This window comes from Medicago sativa, chromosome 7 (assembly GCF_051527215.1).
Source record: "Medicago sativa cultivar Bolivia chromosome 7, Bolivia_mono, whole genome shotgun sequence".
In the NCBI taxonomy this organism is placed as follows: domain Eukaryota; kingdom Viridiplantae; phylum Streptophyta; class Magnoliopsida; order Fabales; family Fabaceae; genus Medicago; species Medicago sativa.
Genome location: NC_140755.1, coordinates 98,754,601 through 98,772,142, shown reverse-complemented (window position 1 = coordinate 98,772,142; position 17,542 = coordinate 98,754,601). Strand labels below are relative to the sequence as shown.

Here is a 17,542-nt window from a genome sequence, read left to right as displayed (position 1 = left end):
CATATTCGATTCTTGTAGGAGAGTACTAACTAGATCTCTCTCTACTAGAAGTGTCATCCAATCAACGTGGCATATAAATACGCAATAGCTGAATAAGTATCACTTTTGGGGTTTTTTCTGTCACTAACCAAAGAAGGAATTAGGGTTTTACGGTACCTACCTCTTTTTTCTCATCTTCAATCAAATCCAACAACATGAGGTACAATCTCTAAACTCTGCATCTGCAAATCTCTTAGCTCATTATTTCTTTCGCTAATCTTATTATGCCCTTCCGATTTCATCACATAAGCTTGGAATCGCGTTTTCTGTTTTCATCGATTCAAGTTTATTTTTTTACTTATCTTTTCAATTGATTTGGTATCTTTGCCGATTTGTTACCCACCCTTTGAATTTGACGACTTGTTTTTGTTTCTGATAAAAAAGATTTTTTTTTTTTAACTAAATTAAAATAAAACTATGAAACAAAATGTTAGGGGTATCTTGGAATTGATAATTAAATCATGCCTCTATGGTAATTGATGCAGATTGTGATGGCAAATTTGGACTGTGATCTGTAATTTGATTTTTAGTTTTAATTGTGCTTTCTTGTATATGACTATTTGGTTTTTACATCTTCAATTAGATGTAGTTTTTGTTATTAGAGCTGCTTTAAAATGGATGTGTTGGTTTTGATTTATATGCTTATCGGTTTGTCGTTGTACTTTATGATGCAGTCGTCATCCCGAGGTTAAGTGGGCACAGAGAGTAGACAAGGTCTACATCACAGTGCAGTTGGCTGATTCCAAAAATTCCAAAGTTGATCTTACTCCAGAAGGTGATTTTACCTTTTCTGGTAGTGCTGGTGCTGGAGACAATCAGTATGAGCTGAAACTTGAGCTCTTTGACAAGGTTAATGTAGAGGTGAGACTATGTCCTAAAATGAAAGATGGTCCTTATGAATGTTTACCTGAATGAGTTGAATAAGGACTTTGTGTGATACTAGCCTGCTTATGCTGGTGGTCGCAAGCATTTTTAGAATGGTTGTGGTTATGCTTTGCTTGCAAAGATATGGTCTTTAGTATGCCTTCATGACTCTTTGATTGCAGGAGAGCAAAATCAGTGTAGGAGTGCGAAACATATTCTGTGTAGTGCAGAAGGCTGAGAGTGGATGGTGGAAGAGGTTGCTGCGTGGAGAAGGCAAGGCTCCTCATTATGTGAAAATAGATTGGGATAAATGGGTCGATGAAGATGAGGCTGAAGAAGGTATGAATTATGTGTCCTTTGAATTTTTTTAATGGATAGGACAACAATATATTTTTATTGGAAATCTGATCGAATTGTCTCGGTTTTTGTTGGTCAGGTGGTGGTGATGTTGACTTGGGAGGAATGGATTTCTCGGTATGCAATATGTTGATATTAATTTTTAGGATTATGCTAACAAATGCCACAAGTGCCCTTAAGGCACTTGTTAAGGAAACCAAAAGTAGTAGGCTTGCATTGGATTCAACAATATTTTAACTTTTAAAAACTTGAATTCATCACTTGTCACCATTTCTCACTACAATATTTCTATTTCTAACCTCTTCAATTGGTGGGGTGGGATATGATCCATTGGACAGATGGAATTTTACTTGCGTGATATATTCATTTGATTTTATGTTCCTTCTATTGATGTTTTACGTTGTAATTACTGTGTACTACTGCAGAAATTCGGCGGGATGGGTGGTGATGATCCAATGGGAGGAATGGGAGGCATGGGCGGCTTGGGAGGAATGATGGGGGGCATGGGAGGAATGGGAGGCATGGGAGGAATGGAAGGACTGGGAGGAATGGACTTCTCTGTATGTGATGTTTTCAGTTGATTTGCTGTTCTGCTATTGTTATATATGTTGTAATTACTTAATTATTTACTTGTGTGTACTGCAGAAATTTGCTGGGATGGGTGGTGATGCAATGGATGATATTGATGAGAGTGACGATGAAGGTATGCATGCACATTTTCATTTTTGTTGATCTCTCTCTCTCTCTCTCTCTCTCTCTCTCTCTCTCTCTCTCTCCCTCTCTCTCTCTCTCTCTCTCTCTCTCTGTTTATGCACATGATACTTGGTTACTATATAGTATGCATGATACTTAGATTTTTTGTGGTTTGTTATGTTAATATACAGTAATATGCTTTTATGTAGAAGCAGGCAGCTTACTGTTTAAAGAAATATGAACTTATGACAATGTAGCTTTAAATATTGGTTATCTTAAAGTTCGTTGTTAACATGAGGGTTAAGGATGTTAGCTCTTGAGTTGCGGAAGTGGAAATAAGTAGCTCTACAGCTTGTATCATGTGTACTTTCTTGAGCTTCTTCGCAAATATAAAAAACTTGATATATATACATTTATATATTTCTGAAGATTAGCGATAAAATTCATATTTTATGTGTAATATTATGAGATTATTAATTTCAATTTGAGGGCATTCACTTGGGAAAGGGGGTTAAAGAAAAGAGGATTCATTTTGAAGTTATGTAGTTTAGCATCAATTCTTTGCAATTTTCACCCCCTTTAATTTCCTTTTTCTTAATTGCTTGACATGGCTATTGGGCATATGACTCTTCTGTGTTCTTATAATCCCTTTTTTGAACTAGATGCTCATAATGAATGTGAGCAATATAGACATGTTGCAGTTGTTTGTAATTTTTTGCACTAACCCGTGTTTCCCAATTATAGATCAAGAAGTGTCAAAGCCTGGAGAGCAAGATGCTGCTGGCAAGAGCGCTGGTGAGGCAGCTACAGAGAGTAAAGTAGAAGCTACCCCGAGCACATAATAACCTTGCAGTGCAAGATTTGAAGATGCTTATAAAGACTGTTGAGTGAATTTTTCCTCTTTGTGCCATTCAGTGGTAGTTTTAAGTGGGAGACCTTTGTGTCCTCTTTGCTGTGTTGACTTAACAGTAGGATATTGTATAATTGAGATTTATTTAATGCATGAATGGCGGTGATTTGTTTCTAGCCAGCGCTGTCTCGATGGAAAAGAATGTTGGTATAATATTCACTTATCTTATTTCGCACATCAAATTTGAGATTTTCCTAAATATTGTGACAATTTCCACAAGGTTTAATCACAGTAGTCAAAATACTTGAATCATTAAAGGATTGTAGAAATGAGACATAGTGTAGAGTACACTAAACTCAACGCATTGATTTGCGTGCAATATGAGGGAAGTTTCTTAACATTAGATCTTTTCACTTTTTGTATCTCCTAGAGCTTACCTGAGTGGGAGTAAATTCTATTTTGCTATCCTCCTCAGTATCAACATAATGGTAGTAATGTTATATTGCGTTGACTATCATGGAATTCTCTTTTCGTAATTCGTATCAAATGATCGGAGAGATCATTTATCATAGAATGTGTTGGGCAAGGAGGGAAACGATGCGCCTGTGGAAAGCGTTTGAATGCTTGTTGCTGCCTTGCTGTAATGGATAAAATTGTGGCCCTCTACACCACAAATGTTTATCATGTGTAGTGCTTGTTGAAGTGTTTCCTAAACAATAAATTTGAGTCGCACGCAGTAAATAGAATCTCGCACTTTGTTCCGCTAACACTTTCAAACGCAACTTAGTGCAGCAAAATATAAACGTTCACAGATAGGCCCCCATTGGAATTAACTCTAGCAAAAATTTAAACATAAAAAATAGCCTCCGGCTAAGAGACTTATTAATGTGTAAGGATACTGGAATTTTCATGAATTAATTGCGGACTTAACCCATATCTTTCAAAATTGCGATTTCAACTTCTGTTTCAAACTAGTCTAGTACCCGCGCACATACGCACGGGTGGATATCGTCATTGATTTACAAATCAATAGATCAACACATGATTAGCTTCAAACTACCCAAGACAATAAAATAAATTACAAAAGCTAGAGACCAACGATGACAAATGATATCGATGAATGAATTAAAAAGGAGAATTTTAATACAATAGTCCAATACATATTTGAATACCATAGTCTAATACATATCAAACATGCATCTATTTAGTTAGAACGTTACAACTATTTTGAACAGTGAAATTGCTTTGTTCTTGAACAACAAACAACACGAAATAGAAGTCAATTTCAGATTTACTAAATACTAATAGGAATAGAACTAAATCAAAAATACTAATAGGAACAAAAAATAAGTGACAATAAGGCTAAAATAAAATGGAATTTATCTTTAATTCCGAGAGCTCCTTCAATGATAGTTCACGCGAAAAGTCAAAACACTTCTCATTAATATCTCGTTTGGCATAGTAGATCTTACAAAAATCTAAGTCTCAAGAGTTTCTGATTTTGAAGATACATGTGATTCTGATTTTTTTTTTTTTTTTCATATTCTAAAGCTCTTTCAAATATACTCCCTCCGTCCCAAATTGTATGTCGCTTTAGGGAAAAAAAATTGTCCCAAATTATATGTCGCTTTACAATACCGGTGCAACATTAATGTTACTTTTCCTATTATAACCTTAACTATTTATTACTCTCTTATTTCAATTCTTTAATTTATCTTTCCCATATTATTTATTAAGGACAATTTTGTAAAACAACTCATAATATCTCTTTTCCACATAGTATTAATTACATTTCTTAATATGTGTGAAATGTCCAAAACGTCGTACAATTTGAGACGGAGGGAGTAAGTCTTAATGTCTCCTCAGAAGCTTACCTTTTTGCATATTCTAAAGTAATCCGTTTTGACATACTTAATGACCAATCATGGTAATAGCCAGCCAATAGGTAATCTTAGTTCAAACTATGAGATGTGTTGTTATTTATTATAATTAACTATGGGTTTGATTGTAAAAAAGAAATATCATTCAACATGAATTTGTGATTTTGATATGCATCTTTGGGTTGATGCGCTAGTCTTTGAGCCAAAATGTATTCTTGATACAGAGAACCTGATATGTGGTTCTGCGGAAGTGAAATGTAGAAAGGAAACTTTCATGTGTTGTGTGCATGCATGCTACTAAGCTCTTAGTTTGTTGACAAAGTTCGTTGGTCTAAATAAATGGATTTACCTTTTTTTTTTGTGATGCCCAAATTAGTCTCAACATCGATAGGGATAATTTATTTTTTTTGGTAAGGGATAATTTTTAATTGATGTCCAAACTCATTTCTACTATGTAAATAAAACAATCACCTTGAATCTTAGATTTCAATTTTTAATAATGTCTAAACTCTTTTTTCTATATTGTAAATATTGTTGTCTGTTGGGGTTTTTAATCTAGAATCTGTGGAGAACTTTTAACAATAAAGATTATGTTAATAAAGTTTTGGTTGGAGGGGAAAAATTTCAAAAACACATTCATAGTCTTTATGATAGCCTTAGTATAGGGGTATGCTTACTTGGCCCGAATTTCAATTTACATTAAGCTTCCATTTGGATGGGATTTTAAATCAAATTTCTTGCGACCCGATTTTAAATCAAATTTCTTGCAACCCAATGCCAATTTAACGTGATTTTTTCAAAGCTGGAAATTCTAACATCAATGTGAACGTGGGTTTAGTGCAGGGGCGGACCTGGACTCGGAATATCACTGGGGCACAATTTTTGTATCAAATAATTAAATAATAGTAAATATAATAAAAAGTTATATTAAAAATAGTTGTAGCAACCAAAATTACAAAGAAAATGCTATATTTTCCATTTGTTGAAAATGAGTTAAAATTACATCATTACTAATTATTTTAAGAACATCTTTGTCTATGTACGTTACAAGACCATCATTTAACCATTTATCACCCATCTTGTTACTTAGTTAACATACTTAATTTTGCAAGGTAACCATACTTAATTTTGTTGTATGTTTTATTCACTGACATGTGCAATCAACCAATGACTCATACATTAATTATTGGACCGCAATTGCAATTTTTTTAGAGATATTGCTCAAAAGGACAACTATCATTAACAATGGATTTGTGTACATTGCAGGTTAGATTATCCAACATCTAGATACTATAGCAGGCGCAGCTGCCATGACGGTGTAATGTGTGAGAACTAACACTTTAGCAGGTCTCAATAGCAAGCTAATTTATACACAGCATGACAGCAACTAACATGTAAAAAAAAAGGGCCTGGGCTGGTGTGGCACTTGCCACACTAGGCCCAGGCCAGGTCCGCCCCTGGTTTAGTGGCTTTCCACCGCTATTCCAAACACATCATAAGATGGATCGAAGCAAGAAAAAACTGGGCAGTAGTATTATGCAATATCCTCATATTTATCCTCATATTAGAAACCATATTTTAAGAAAAATTCCTTTTTCTTTTGTGAATAGTTTGCATAAAAAACTAAAGGCCAAATACCTCCCTGGGTCCTTTAAGTTTCACGTTTGTTTCAGATAGGTCATTTATGTTTCTAAGGTTTCAGATAGGTCGTTTAAGTTTCGAGTTTGTTTCGGATAGGTCCTTTAAGTTTCTAAGGTTTCAAATAGGTCCTTTAAGTTTGTTTCGAGTTTGGCTTAACGGACAGATCAACTTTGGCTTAACGGAGGTTGATAGAAAGGACCTATCTGAAACAAACTCGAAACTTAAATGACCTATCTGAAACCTTAGAAACTTAAAGGACCTATCTGAAACCTTATAAACTTAAAAGACCAATCCGAAACAAACTCGAAACTTAAAGGACCCGGGGAGGTATTTGGCCAAAACTAAATAGTCCCAATTTTTCTGAGACTTCCAAATTCAAACTTAATTTTGTATTTATTTTGTTGCTTTATCAGATTTTCAGACTCTAAGTATAAATCACAGATTCTCAACTTCTATCTTGAATTCTAATTTCATGTCAGAGTTCAAATCTGACATTTCTTTTTTTATGATAGATTGTACTGATTTTTTGTTTCTTAAGTTAATATGTCACTCACCTTTTTTTTTTTTTTTTTTCTTTCTTGTCTGTCTATGACTTTGTCCATTGTAGCACCATGTATTATGGCTTAAAATCATGGGTTTTGTTTTATTTTTCATTTACTATTTTACTTTATATTTGATGAATGTAAACTTTTTAAAATTGTCTTCTAATTAACTATTTCAAGTGTGGGAAAGGGTTGTCTACTTTCGGAATTTTCTGATAGTTCCTTTCCAATCAGTTTTATCACCACCACCATAATTGATTGTAAGGTAAGAACCATTGATCCTGTTTGTTATATAACATGAGATAATGCAACTAAAATGCTGTCAATTTTACATGCTTTTATGTAACTTTTTTGGACTCTTGTGTATTGTAAATCATCAATCATCTTTTGTGGACTCTGTATTGTAAATCATACCCTTTAAATGTTAGTTTTTAAACGTTTTTGGACTTTGTATTGTAAATCATCAATCATTCTTGAATGGAGTACAAGCGTGGCTCGGAAAATGTTAGATTTCCTTTTAAATGTGTTTGGATAGACTACATTTTATAATAGGAAAGACAAATTTAAACTTGAGTCGCACGCAGTAAATAGAAGCTCGCACTTTGTTCTGCTAACACTTTCAAACGTAACTTAGTGCAGCAAAATATAAACGTTCACAGATAGGCCCCCATTGGAATTAACTCTAGCAAAAATTTAAGGAAAATGCTACTTCTCAAGAAAAATAGCTTCAAGATTTTTTCAAGAAATAGTTGGTAAATTTTAATTGGATGATTTATTTGTCAACTTCCTATTTTTCAGCCACACCTTCTTGAATTGTAGCAAATAGTGCATTGTGATTGGCTATTCTTTATTCTTGAAGAATTCTTGATGTTATTTTTCTAGAGATATAGCATTGCTCAAAATTTAAACATAAAAATAGCCTCCGGCTAAGAGACTTATTAATGTGTAAGGATACTGTAATTTTCATGAATTAATTGCAGACTTAACCCATATCTTTCAAAATCGCGATTTCAACTTCTGTTTCAAATAAGTGCTTTTATGGGGTTAAGATCCTCTCCATTTGATAAAATAAATGGAAGTGCACAATTTAGAGAGAGATATACACATAAAATAGATAGTGGGTCTTACCACTAAGTGGTTTCCACCATCATTAATTATTTTTCACTTTTTTGAAAATTTTTTGAGTCTATATCTCTCCAAATGGAGAAATGGAGAAGATCTTGACTCGCTTTTATGGTGTTGAATTAGATTTTTTTTTTTATTGGGGAATTGTATGTAGGGATGGCAATGGGTACCCAATGGGTAGGGTACTATAGTACCCTCCCCCATACCCCTCCCCCATACCCGTGTTTGTAAAATATGCCCGTACCCGAGCCCGTAACCTCGTGGGTAACAACTTTAGTGTTCTTCTCCATACCCTGTGGGCACCTAAGTGCTCATACTCGTACCCATTACCCGCACTTTAATTATAAAAAGACAATAAAAAAACATAACAATTGAAATAAAACTATGATCCAATTTTTTTTAAAGCAACTCATAAAATAGTAGAAATTGTAGTATTTAACCAAATAAAAAAACATCCAAAATATTCCTCGAAAATTAAAATAAAATCATTCAAAATACATATAAAAAAGTGCATTCTAAAATAAACATGAAATTTATTTAAATCATAAATTTGTAGCTCGTGAGCTTATGAAGGTAAGATGAAACGATTACCATATTAGTTTTTAGGTTTAGGTTTATCTTTGATGATGAATGTTGAGAAAAAGAACATGAAGAAGGCTGACAGTAATGAAGAATCCGAGAAGCCCATCTTTCATTTTGAGTCTTCAAAAGAGATTCAAGTTCAACATGATAGCAAAGCAACAGCAACTTTGGAGACTGAGACTCATTTTTCAAGTTCCATCTGTGGGTCACACTCACACGGTCCTCTCAGACCTTCCACTCATATTAGAGTTTCATCAAGAATCGATTATCAACCTGACATATGCAAAGACTTCAAGGAGACCGGGTATTGTGGCTACGGCGATTCATGCAAGTTTCTTCACGACCGAGGCGACTACAATTCCGGGTGGCAGTTGGACAAAGAATGGAATGAAGCCGAGAAAGCAAAGAGTGTGCACTGATGGTTTGTCTGTTTGTTTGTCTGAAGGAAAAAAGAAGGGAAAAGGACTTTCTGGATTTTGCTGACACGTGTTTGTAATTTACATGTGGCCTTGTTGCCTCTTGCCATGTGTAATTTTATCATTTGATTAAATTTATGCTTTTTTTAATTTAGTTTATTTTAACTTCGTTGTTCCGATCTACTCCCTCTGGTCACATTTATAAGCAAAAAACAACTTTTTAAGTACATTGAATAACTAATGTATCTAACATATAAATGTGACCGGATACATTAATTATTCAATGAACTTAAAAATGTGTTTTTTACTTATAAATGTGACCGGAGAGAGTAGAACATTACTTGTAATTATTAACCACTTAACAAAATTAATAATTATTAGTAAATTTTGTAATTTCATTACTTGTAATTTCATTGGAATGATTCAGATCCGATGGCCACAAGAATAATTTACATTTTTGTTTGCAATTGTATAAAAACATTGCAAGCTTGTACAAATAATAAAAAAATAAAATTTAAAACCAGTGTACACCACACAAGTCAAACCAGTTTTCACTATTTCACGAGCATTTAGAGTTAAATGGTACTACTTTCATCCTTAATTATAAAAAGACATTTTTGATCAAATTAGGAGAATTAAGAAAGTTGGTAATAGTATTATATTTGTTTACAATCATTATTATTTTTATAATCTTATTTCTCTAAAAGAGAGTTTGTTTATGTTTTCAACATAACACTTGTTATTGATCGAAGAAAATGATGTAAAATAAATAAGTAGTTGGTAAAAAGTAATTAATATAATTAAAAATATCAAAGAGGTTTATATAAAGGGACATTTTTTTACAAAATGGACTTGTAATCAATTAAAGGCGGAGTTAACAAATAATATGTTCTCCAATTCCAAAACTCTGCAACTTATACATGAATTTTATCATCAAAAGAACAATAGTAATATAATAACGTCGATATATAATTTAAGGAAACTAAATGTAGTAACTTTTCATTGAAAAACACCGATTATTATTAAAAAGTTGTCTATTTAATATAGAATACACCAAGAAAAACCCATAATTTAATAAGAAAGTATAATATAATGGAAAATAGCTTACCTCAGTTGGTATTAGGGGTGTTCGCGGTGCGGTTTGGATCGGTTTTGAGGCAAAATGTCAACCGATCCAAAATAAAAATCACATGCGGTTCGGTTCGGTTTGGATGAGTATTCTAAAAAAATCCGAACCGAACCGATCCAAATATATGCGGTTTAATTTGGATCGGTTTTTGGATGTCCAAAATGCAAAATATATTTTTTTATTTACTCTTTTTTGAAGAATATAATTTTTTTATTAATATTAATATTACACAAACACGGTAAAATAATAGGTTTGATGCAAAATATATTAAAAAAATAAAATTATAGTATGAAAATTATCGATTATTTTTGAAACATATGAAGTAATAATAATATAGATTAAATTAGTGCAATGTATAAGATTAAAATTTAACAAACAACATAATAATGCAATCTATAATACTAATAAAAGAATAAATAAGTATTAATATTTATTTTTGCGGTTCGGTTCGGTTTGGTTCGGTTTTGAAAAAGTGATCCGAAATCCGATCCGATCTTAGCGGTTTTTACAAAACAACATCCAAACGCATCCAAATATATTCGGTTTTTTGCGGTTTTCGGTTTTTTTGGATCGGTTTGCGGTTTTATTTTGGATCGGTTTGGATTTGAACACCCCTAGTTGATATGCAAAGGTCGGGATTCAAACCCGCCAACAAAAAAAATATGATGGAAAATAATTAAGAAAAAAAAAGTGAGGTTATTGAGCTTTTGCTTAACTGGACATCATCGTAGCTGATCAGAGCCCCTAAAACCCTTTTCTTCCACCGCAATTGCACCTTCATAGAAACAGTCACAAACAATAAATGGAAGCAATTGCGGCCATGGATGTCGAGGAACAACGACCTTTTCCCATACCCAACAACGTTAAACGCTTCGGTCTTAAAAACTCTATCCAAACTAATTTCGGTGACGATTATGTTTTCCAAATCATCCCAAAGTACGTCCTTTTCACTTTCTTCTTAAGCTTTTCAATTATACTCAAGCTTGATCAAATATTGAAAAAGTTCACTTTTTTATTTATGCCCTTAATTTGGGAGTTTTATAATTTTTGGGTTTTTTTGTGAATGGAAGGGATGATTGGAGTTCAATGGCGGTTTCACTTTCGACGAACGCAGTGAAACTGTATTCACCAGTGGTGGGTCAATATTATGGAGAGTGCAAGGGTCACACTGCAACTATCAATCAGATTTTGTTTTCGGGTCATTCTAATCCCAATATTCTAAGCTCTTGTTCTTCAGATGGTACTATCAGGACTTGGGACACAAGAACATTTCAACAGGTTGATTTTTTGTTGTTACTAATGTTATTATTTGGTTTTTCTCTCCATAATTATTGGTGCCTTATAGATAAACAACTTAATTAAGCGTTTATAGCACAACCACTAATCATATACGTGCTTATTTCTATAACAAATGACAAAATAAGCTAAATTGTTTCATACAAGCCGTTTTCACAAGCTATCCTCAGACCTCAAGAGCTTATGGAAATAAGCTGAATCAAATATTTTGTCAGAAACTCTCTTGAATAGTCTCACAAAGTGTCTATGCCACTAGATAAGCTCAAATAAGTCAATGCAAATAGGCCCATGATCTCTTTGCTGCTTGAGTGTTAAATTGAATGTCAAAACTGCAGGTTTCTATTATCAATGCTGGTCCATCTCAAGAAATCTTCAGCTTCTCCATTGGAGGACCTAGTGGAAATTTAGTTGCTGCGGGTTGTGATTCACAGGTTTGCTTTTCTATTGGAGGACCTTGGTGATAGATAGATAGATACTGTGTGAAATGATTTAGACTGGTATGGAATTTATACTGTGTTGTGTAATTATCCCAGGTACTCTTGTGGGATTGGAGAAATAACAAGCAAATTGCATGCCTAGAAGATTCTCATGTGGATGATGTCACTCAGGTTTGTTCTGTTCGAAGTTTTTCAATTACATCTTAATCTAAAACTTGATCTGATGGAGTTGTAACCCTTTGGTGAAAGGATGTTTGTCTTGGTGATGCCCTCCTAAAAAACTGACGTAAGAATGCAGGATTTAATATAATATGTTTTATAAACTGCCAACAAATGGGCTCAGGATATTTCTGTAAGAGGAAACAGTTGTTAGGACTATAGAATAAAAGGATACTAGAGTAGTTTAAGTAGTTATACGTTGTTAGAGGAATATGTGTATAGGTAGGACAATACAAATGTTGGAGAGTATTCTTTGAATCTTGTAATTTTGAACATAGTATTCTCTATTGTGAAGGGGAAAATATTTCTTGATATAATTGTTATTTCTTTGGAATTCAATTCTTGGGTTCCTAACAATAGTGGAAATCTTACTGCAGAAAAATAATGGAGGATATTCCTTATTCCTTGTAGATTTATAAAACCAAATATTTAATTCCTCGTATTCTGTGTCCGATATTGTTAGTTGGAGACTTCGAGTGACTGGCTTTTTCCGGTTCTGTCTGTAGCCATTTTCATTAGCTCAACATGGCTTTAGGCATCACTTGATCAATTCCACGAAAACTGCTTATTTATGTAGGATTAGTAAGGAGTAATTCAATTGGCTTGTTCAAAAAAAGTAAGGAGTAATTCAATTATTAGAATTTGCTTTTTAACTTTGGCCTTGTACGAGTAGAATGATATGGAGTGATCAACTTTGGCCTTGACAAATCCTGAATTTGTCACATGTATTTTATTACCTTGCTTGGCTTCAGTTGAATGATATGGAGTGATCAACTTATATTTCACAATGAGATTGTGCATATTTATATACAACAGAGAATCCCTCAGAAAATGGAAATAGACAGTAAGGAAACTATATCAACGCTAATAAATAAAAAAACTCCCCTTCAAGATGGAGCATATATATCATATGTTGAATGTAATGTGTGAATTCATGTCTGATTTGTTGAAAATGTGATTCTAGGTTCATTTTATCCCTGAAGAACAAGGCAAGCTCATTTCTGCTTCAGTTGATGGATTGATCTGCATATTTGATACCACTGGAGATATTAACGACGATGATCATCTAGAGTCGGTATGTCTGAGACTTAAATTAAATTTCCTTCAGTTGACAATTCTTGCAATTTACAACCTTTTTAAATGGCCAAATATATTTAACTCAGATAAGTAATCAACAGAATAGGATTGTATAGTTTGCTTCCACAACATGCAAATTAATAACCCTATTTACACTATTGATGCTTGCATATGCAGAGCTCAAGTTTCACATTTGAAAAAAAAAAAACAGGTTTCTCAAGTCCTTTGCATATTTGAACTGAAGAAAGTTGCTCATACTAAACTAGTAAATTTTTTGCTTGCAAAATGTAGGTGATTAATATGGGAACATCAATTGCAAAGGTGGGTTTTTTTGGAGAGAGTTATCAGAAGCTTTGGTGTTTAACTCATATTGAAACTCTCGGGTACAATTCATCTCCATTACTGGTTTTTATTTCCTCAATGGCTAGATATAGTTTACTCATTTGCAACGACGCATATGATTGTGTTGTGCTTTGTCCTGAATTCAAAGTCATCAATTCATAGTTGCTAATGAACTATGTAGCACCGACACTTCTGATGGAAGGCGTGTCCGGTGTTCGACACGTGTCAGTGCCGGTCACTGACACGACACTGACACATGATTACATTTAATTAATTCATTTTTTCAAATTTTTACCGGTGTCAACGTGCATGTGTCAGTGTCGTGTTCTGTGTCAGTGCATCATAGCTAATGAATGGTAAATTGATGCATACAACACACTCTTATGCTCTTAATGTGGGTTATATGGATTTGCATGTGCAGATTTACTCTTCCTCTCTTTTTGCTATGGCTGATTCTTATATTTCATTGATTCGTTCTATTCTTTTGTGTAGCATTTGGGACTGGAAAGAAGGTAGAAATGAAGTAAACTTCTCAGACACGCGTACTTTAGCTTCTGAAAGTTGGAATTTGGATCATGTGAGTTCTTTCCTTCCTATTTGATGGAATATGCTTATTTGTTTGAACCTGAAAGGTGTTATACTTCGTACATGAAAAATATAGTTTCTATAAAAGGCCAACCTCCACTACAGAGTTCAAAGAAGGAGCCGATCCATTGTAGTTCTATTGTAATCGGCCTTACTTAGGCTAATTCCACAACTTGAAATCATGGCTTCTACATGTTGCGCCAATGCTTTCTTCGAAAATTAAAGTTTTTGCCTCCAAAATAAAAATGTAATGTGATGCGTAGGCATCTTATGCAGATGATATATCATTTGCTTGTCATGAGACAGAATGGAGAAAAGAAAGAAAGAATGGAGGGGGGCTGTAAGAATTTTAGCTCTCTTTAAACCTGATCCTTTTGGAGCTTTCCTTCCAGGAGAGCCTTTGCTTTGTGTGCTTTTCAGCCATGCTAAATTACATATACTACTTCATATTGAAGTGCGTGGAGTTGGATTGACAACCAAGCTTTGACGAAAATTCCAGGAGAGGCTAGAGCTTATATTTATAAACTACATATTCTCTTTAAATTAATAATGTGGTCATAAATGAGTGAATATGCTCTGAATTTTATGAATTGGCAAATACATCCTGAGATAATAACGCAGCACCGAAAATAGTCACTCCGTTGACTTCTATTGTTAGAGGCTATGTCTTGACACATTAACTGAACACGTGGTCTTCCACTTGGATCTCACTTCAATGTCACATCATCAAAAACTTATGTGACACGTTAAATTTTGCATTTCATGCTCATTTTAGAGCTGCCACTCTTGAGATCCGAAGACTTTAATTTAATTTTACCTCATAAATTTTATACAATTTAGTTCCTGGTGATATGGCGTTGATGTAAGATCCACGTAGGGGGTTACATGTTCATTTAATGTGCCACATCATAGGTTCCGACATCAGTGTTAACAGATGGACTATTTTAACTGATGTGTTACAATTTAAGTGATGTATTTGTCAATTTGCTAAATTCGGAGATTATTTTGATCCATACTTGCAATTTTGAGGATCAATTTGGCTACTTATTCAGTCATAAATACATGGCATTGGTTGAACAAGCTGGGTAGATGATCTTCCTTATCTGATTGCAATTACCTTGTCATAAGAGTAAGAGGCGAAAAAGTTGGAGTTGGAAAAAAAGTCGTGTTGATCAAAAGATAACAGAAAATAAAGATAAAAATCTTTATGATTTGTTTGTTGGAGCAAAAGCTTGTATACTGCTCTATTGGGCAAATATTTTGTCACTACAAGTCTTAGCCAACAAATTGATCTTTCCTTTCTTTTTGCAGGTTGACTACTTCGTTGATTGTCACTACTCAAGAGAAGCTGAAAAATTATGGTTGATCGGCGGCACAAATGCGGGTACTTTGGGTTTCTTTCCTGTAAATTACAGTGAAACGACAACAATTGGAGGTGCAGAAGCAATTCTCGAAGGTGGCCATACAGATGTTGTTAGAAGTGTTCTACCTATGTCCAGAGTTCATAGTTCAGGCATTTTTGGATGGACAGGTGGGGAAGATGGTAGGCTATGTTGTTGGCTGTCTGATGATGATTCCCCTCAAAAAAACCAATCTTGGATTTCAAGTTCATTGGTTATGAAACCAGAAAGAACTTGCAAGAAAAATCGCCATCACCCCTACTAATACTAGTTTTGATGCCAAAGGTTTTTATTTATTTTTTGGTTCATTTAGTTAGTTTTTTTATTAAACTTGGGTTAGGATTGATGGATTTTGGGTTAAATTTTTTACTTTTATGTTTATTGCATGTAATATTTGTAATGGGGCGTTTTGCATAAGCCCCTTTTATATTTTAAAAAAGAAATACAGATCATTTGATTCATTATGTATCACTAGCGTCAAGGCGACACTAACGTGTGTTTGTCTTTCCGCTTTGTTGTTGCTTAACTTTATGTTTATTTTATCGTATTTTGTTATAATTTTTTTAGAATATACAATAATCAAATAAAAATTTAACTTATATTGTTCTTATTATAATGGAATTGTCCATATTTTATAGTATTTGGTTATATAATTACATTAATTTATTCAATTGTATCAAAAAATAATTTGTTTATTCGGTTATAAAGAGCGGGTCCTTATTGATTTATTATGAAGTGTTTGAAGACTAGCAAGATTAGGGGCTTCTGGATTATCATGAAGTGTATGGAGACTAGCAAGATTAGGGGCACATTTGTTAAAGCCTGAAAGTCATGTTGTCTTATTTTCTAATAAACTAAACACGAAAGTTTTATTTAAAAAAAATAAAAAATACATGATAGTCTTATAAAGAAGATAAATTATTTCTACACTTGATGCATATAAATAATTAGGAAAATGCTGATGTGCACCCTTTACCCTCATGCAAATCACACGAATGACCTAACCACTATTAAATTCTAGCTTGATCTAATCGTACGTGTTCTCTTGCATGCCACCCACGACCCACCATTGAACTCGCTTCCTCCTTTACGTTTACCTATAACTTTGTTGGGCAGTGACTGGTTCTGTCGGTCTTTTACACCTCATCCTCGTTCTAGTGGTTAAGTGTTGATACGCAGGGATTGTAGGCAGAAGTGGTTGTGACTTTGTGATGGTTGTTCTAAAACGAGAACCATGATGGCGAAGACAATGTAAAATCAACGAGAGGCAATAACGGAGATAACGGTGACGACATGAAACAACAACAACAACAACAACAGGCAACAATGACAAGAGGCAACAATGGCGACAACGACAGGAGAGTAAACAATGTCAAGAGTCGATTATGGTAGTCATAAACTAAAAGTGTAGATGACAGTTGCAACATATAGAATTAGTAAGATGTTGGTGGCGGCAACAACCAATAACCACAATGCTTGATGGGAGGTTTCCATTTTTGAAAAAGTGGGAGGTTTCCATACGTTCTCTTTCATTCTATTTTTGTTACAATATTAATGATTACATATATTTTCATATTAAGTAAAAGAACTTTGAGGAAGGTAAGAAATCTGTTTTGTAGGTTTTTGAAATCGAGGTAAGAAATTACAAGGAGTTGAAGAAAGATAGCAAAAACACTACCACCCCAAAACAACTCACCATAGCTCAATGACTAGTGTTCTCTAGAACTTGACTTGTAACCTTTTTGAAACTATACAATTATTTGAAGTACCTAAAAAGTTGTTTTTTGCTTATAAATGTGACCGGAGAGAGTATTTATGAAGTATGTTTTGATGAATAAATGGTTGCCCCGTTTGTGCCATAAAATGAAAATATTTTTTTGGTCCTCGATTCTTTGTATGAAACTTATCAACTATGGGTATCTTTCAGAGAATGAATAGGGCAATCGAGCATAGAAAAGAAAAGAACTCATCGTGAGCTGAAAAAGAAAAAAATATAAAAATAGCTGAGAAAAGAAAATTAAAGGCCATAAAAGGCAACCGATCGAAGTAAGTCAAGCCACTCACACAA

The 17,542-nt window shown here is 33.8% G+C and overlaps 2 protein-coding genes across 3 annotated transcripts; both read left to right on the top strand.

Annotated features, from left to right (window-relative positions):
• Positions 1-107: 107 nt before the first annotated feature.
• Positions 108-2,979, top strand: LOC146911030 (HSP20-like chaperones superfamily protein). 2 transcript variants are annotated; one of them, XM_085723712.1, is made up of 7 exons: positions 108-199; positions 714-900; positions 1,086-1,242; positions 1,340-1,377; positions 1,686-1,820; positions 1,906-1,963; positions 2,698-2,979. In XM_085723712.1, the coding sequence occupies exons 1-7, from the start codon at positions 195-197 to the stop codon at positions 2,793-2,795; spliced, it is 678 nt and encodes a 225-aa protein (XP_085579838.1). In that variant the 5' UTR covers positions 108-194; the 3' UTR covers positions 2,796-2,979. The 2 variants fall into 2 exon arrangements, with proteins under 2 accessions (XP_085579838.1, XP_085579839.1); XM_085723713.1 differs by lacking the exon at positions 1,686-1,820.
• Positions 2,980-10,897: 7,918 nt separating this feature from the next.
• Positions 10,898-16,000, top strand: LOC146911029 (Transducin/WD40 repeat-like superfamily protein). The gene is made up of 8 exons (XM_085723710.1): positions 10,898-11,054; positions 11,189-11,396; positions 11,750-11,845; positions 11,948-12,022; positions 13,035-13,145; positions 13,439-13,530; positions 13,982-14,066; positions 15,386-16,000. Exons 1-8 carry the CDS (start codon positions 10,921-10,923, stop codon positions 15,737-15,739), a joined length of 1,155 nt encoding a protein of 384 aa, XP_085579836.1. The 5' UTR covers positions 10,898-10,920; the 3' UTR covers positions 15,740-16,000.
• Positions 16,001-17,542: the final 1,542 nt, after the last annotated feature.

Coding starts and splice junctions, on each gene's coding strand:
- LOC146911030 (XM_085723712.1), top strand. Junction 1,243..1,339: donor TGAAGATGAGGCTGAAGAAG/GTATGAATTATG, acceptor TTTGTTGGTCAG/GTGGTGGTGATGTTGACTTG. Junction 1,378..1,685: donor TGGGAGGAATGGATTTCTCG/GTATGCAATATG, acceptor GTACTACTGCAG/AAATTCGGCGGGATGGGTGG.
- LOC146911029 (XM_085723710.1), top strand. CDS start 10,921: ATGGAAGCAATTGCGGCCATGGATGTCGAGGAACAACGACCTTTTCCC. Junction 12,023..13,034: donor ATGTGGATGATGTCACTCAG/GTTTGTTCTGTT, acceptor ATGTGATTCTAG/GTTCATTTTATCCCTGAAGA. Junction 14,067..15,385: donor AAAGTTGGAATTTGGATCAT/GTGAGTTCTTTC, acceptor TTCTTTTTGCAG/GTTGACTACTTCGTTGATTG.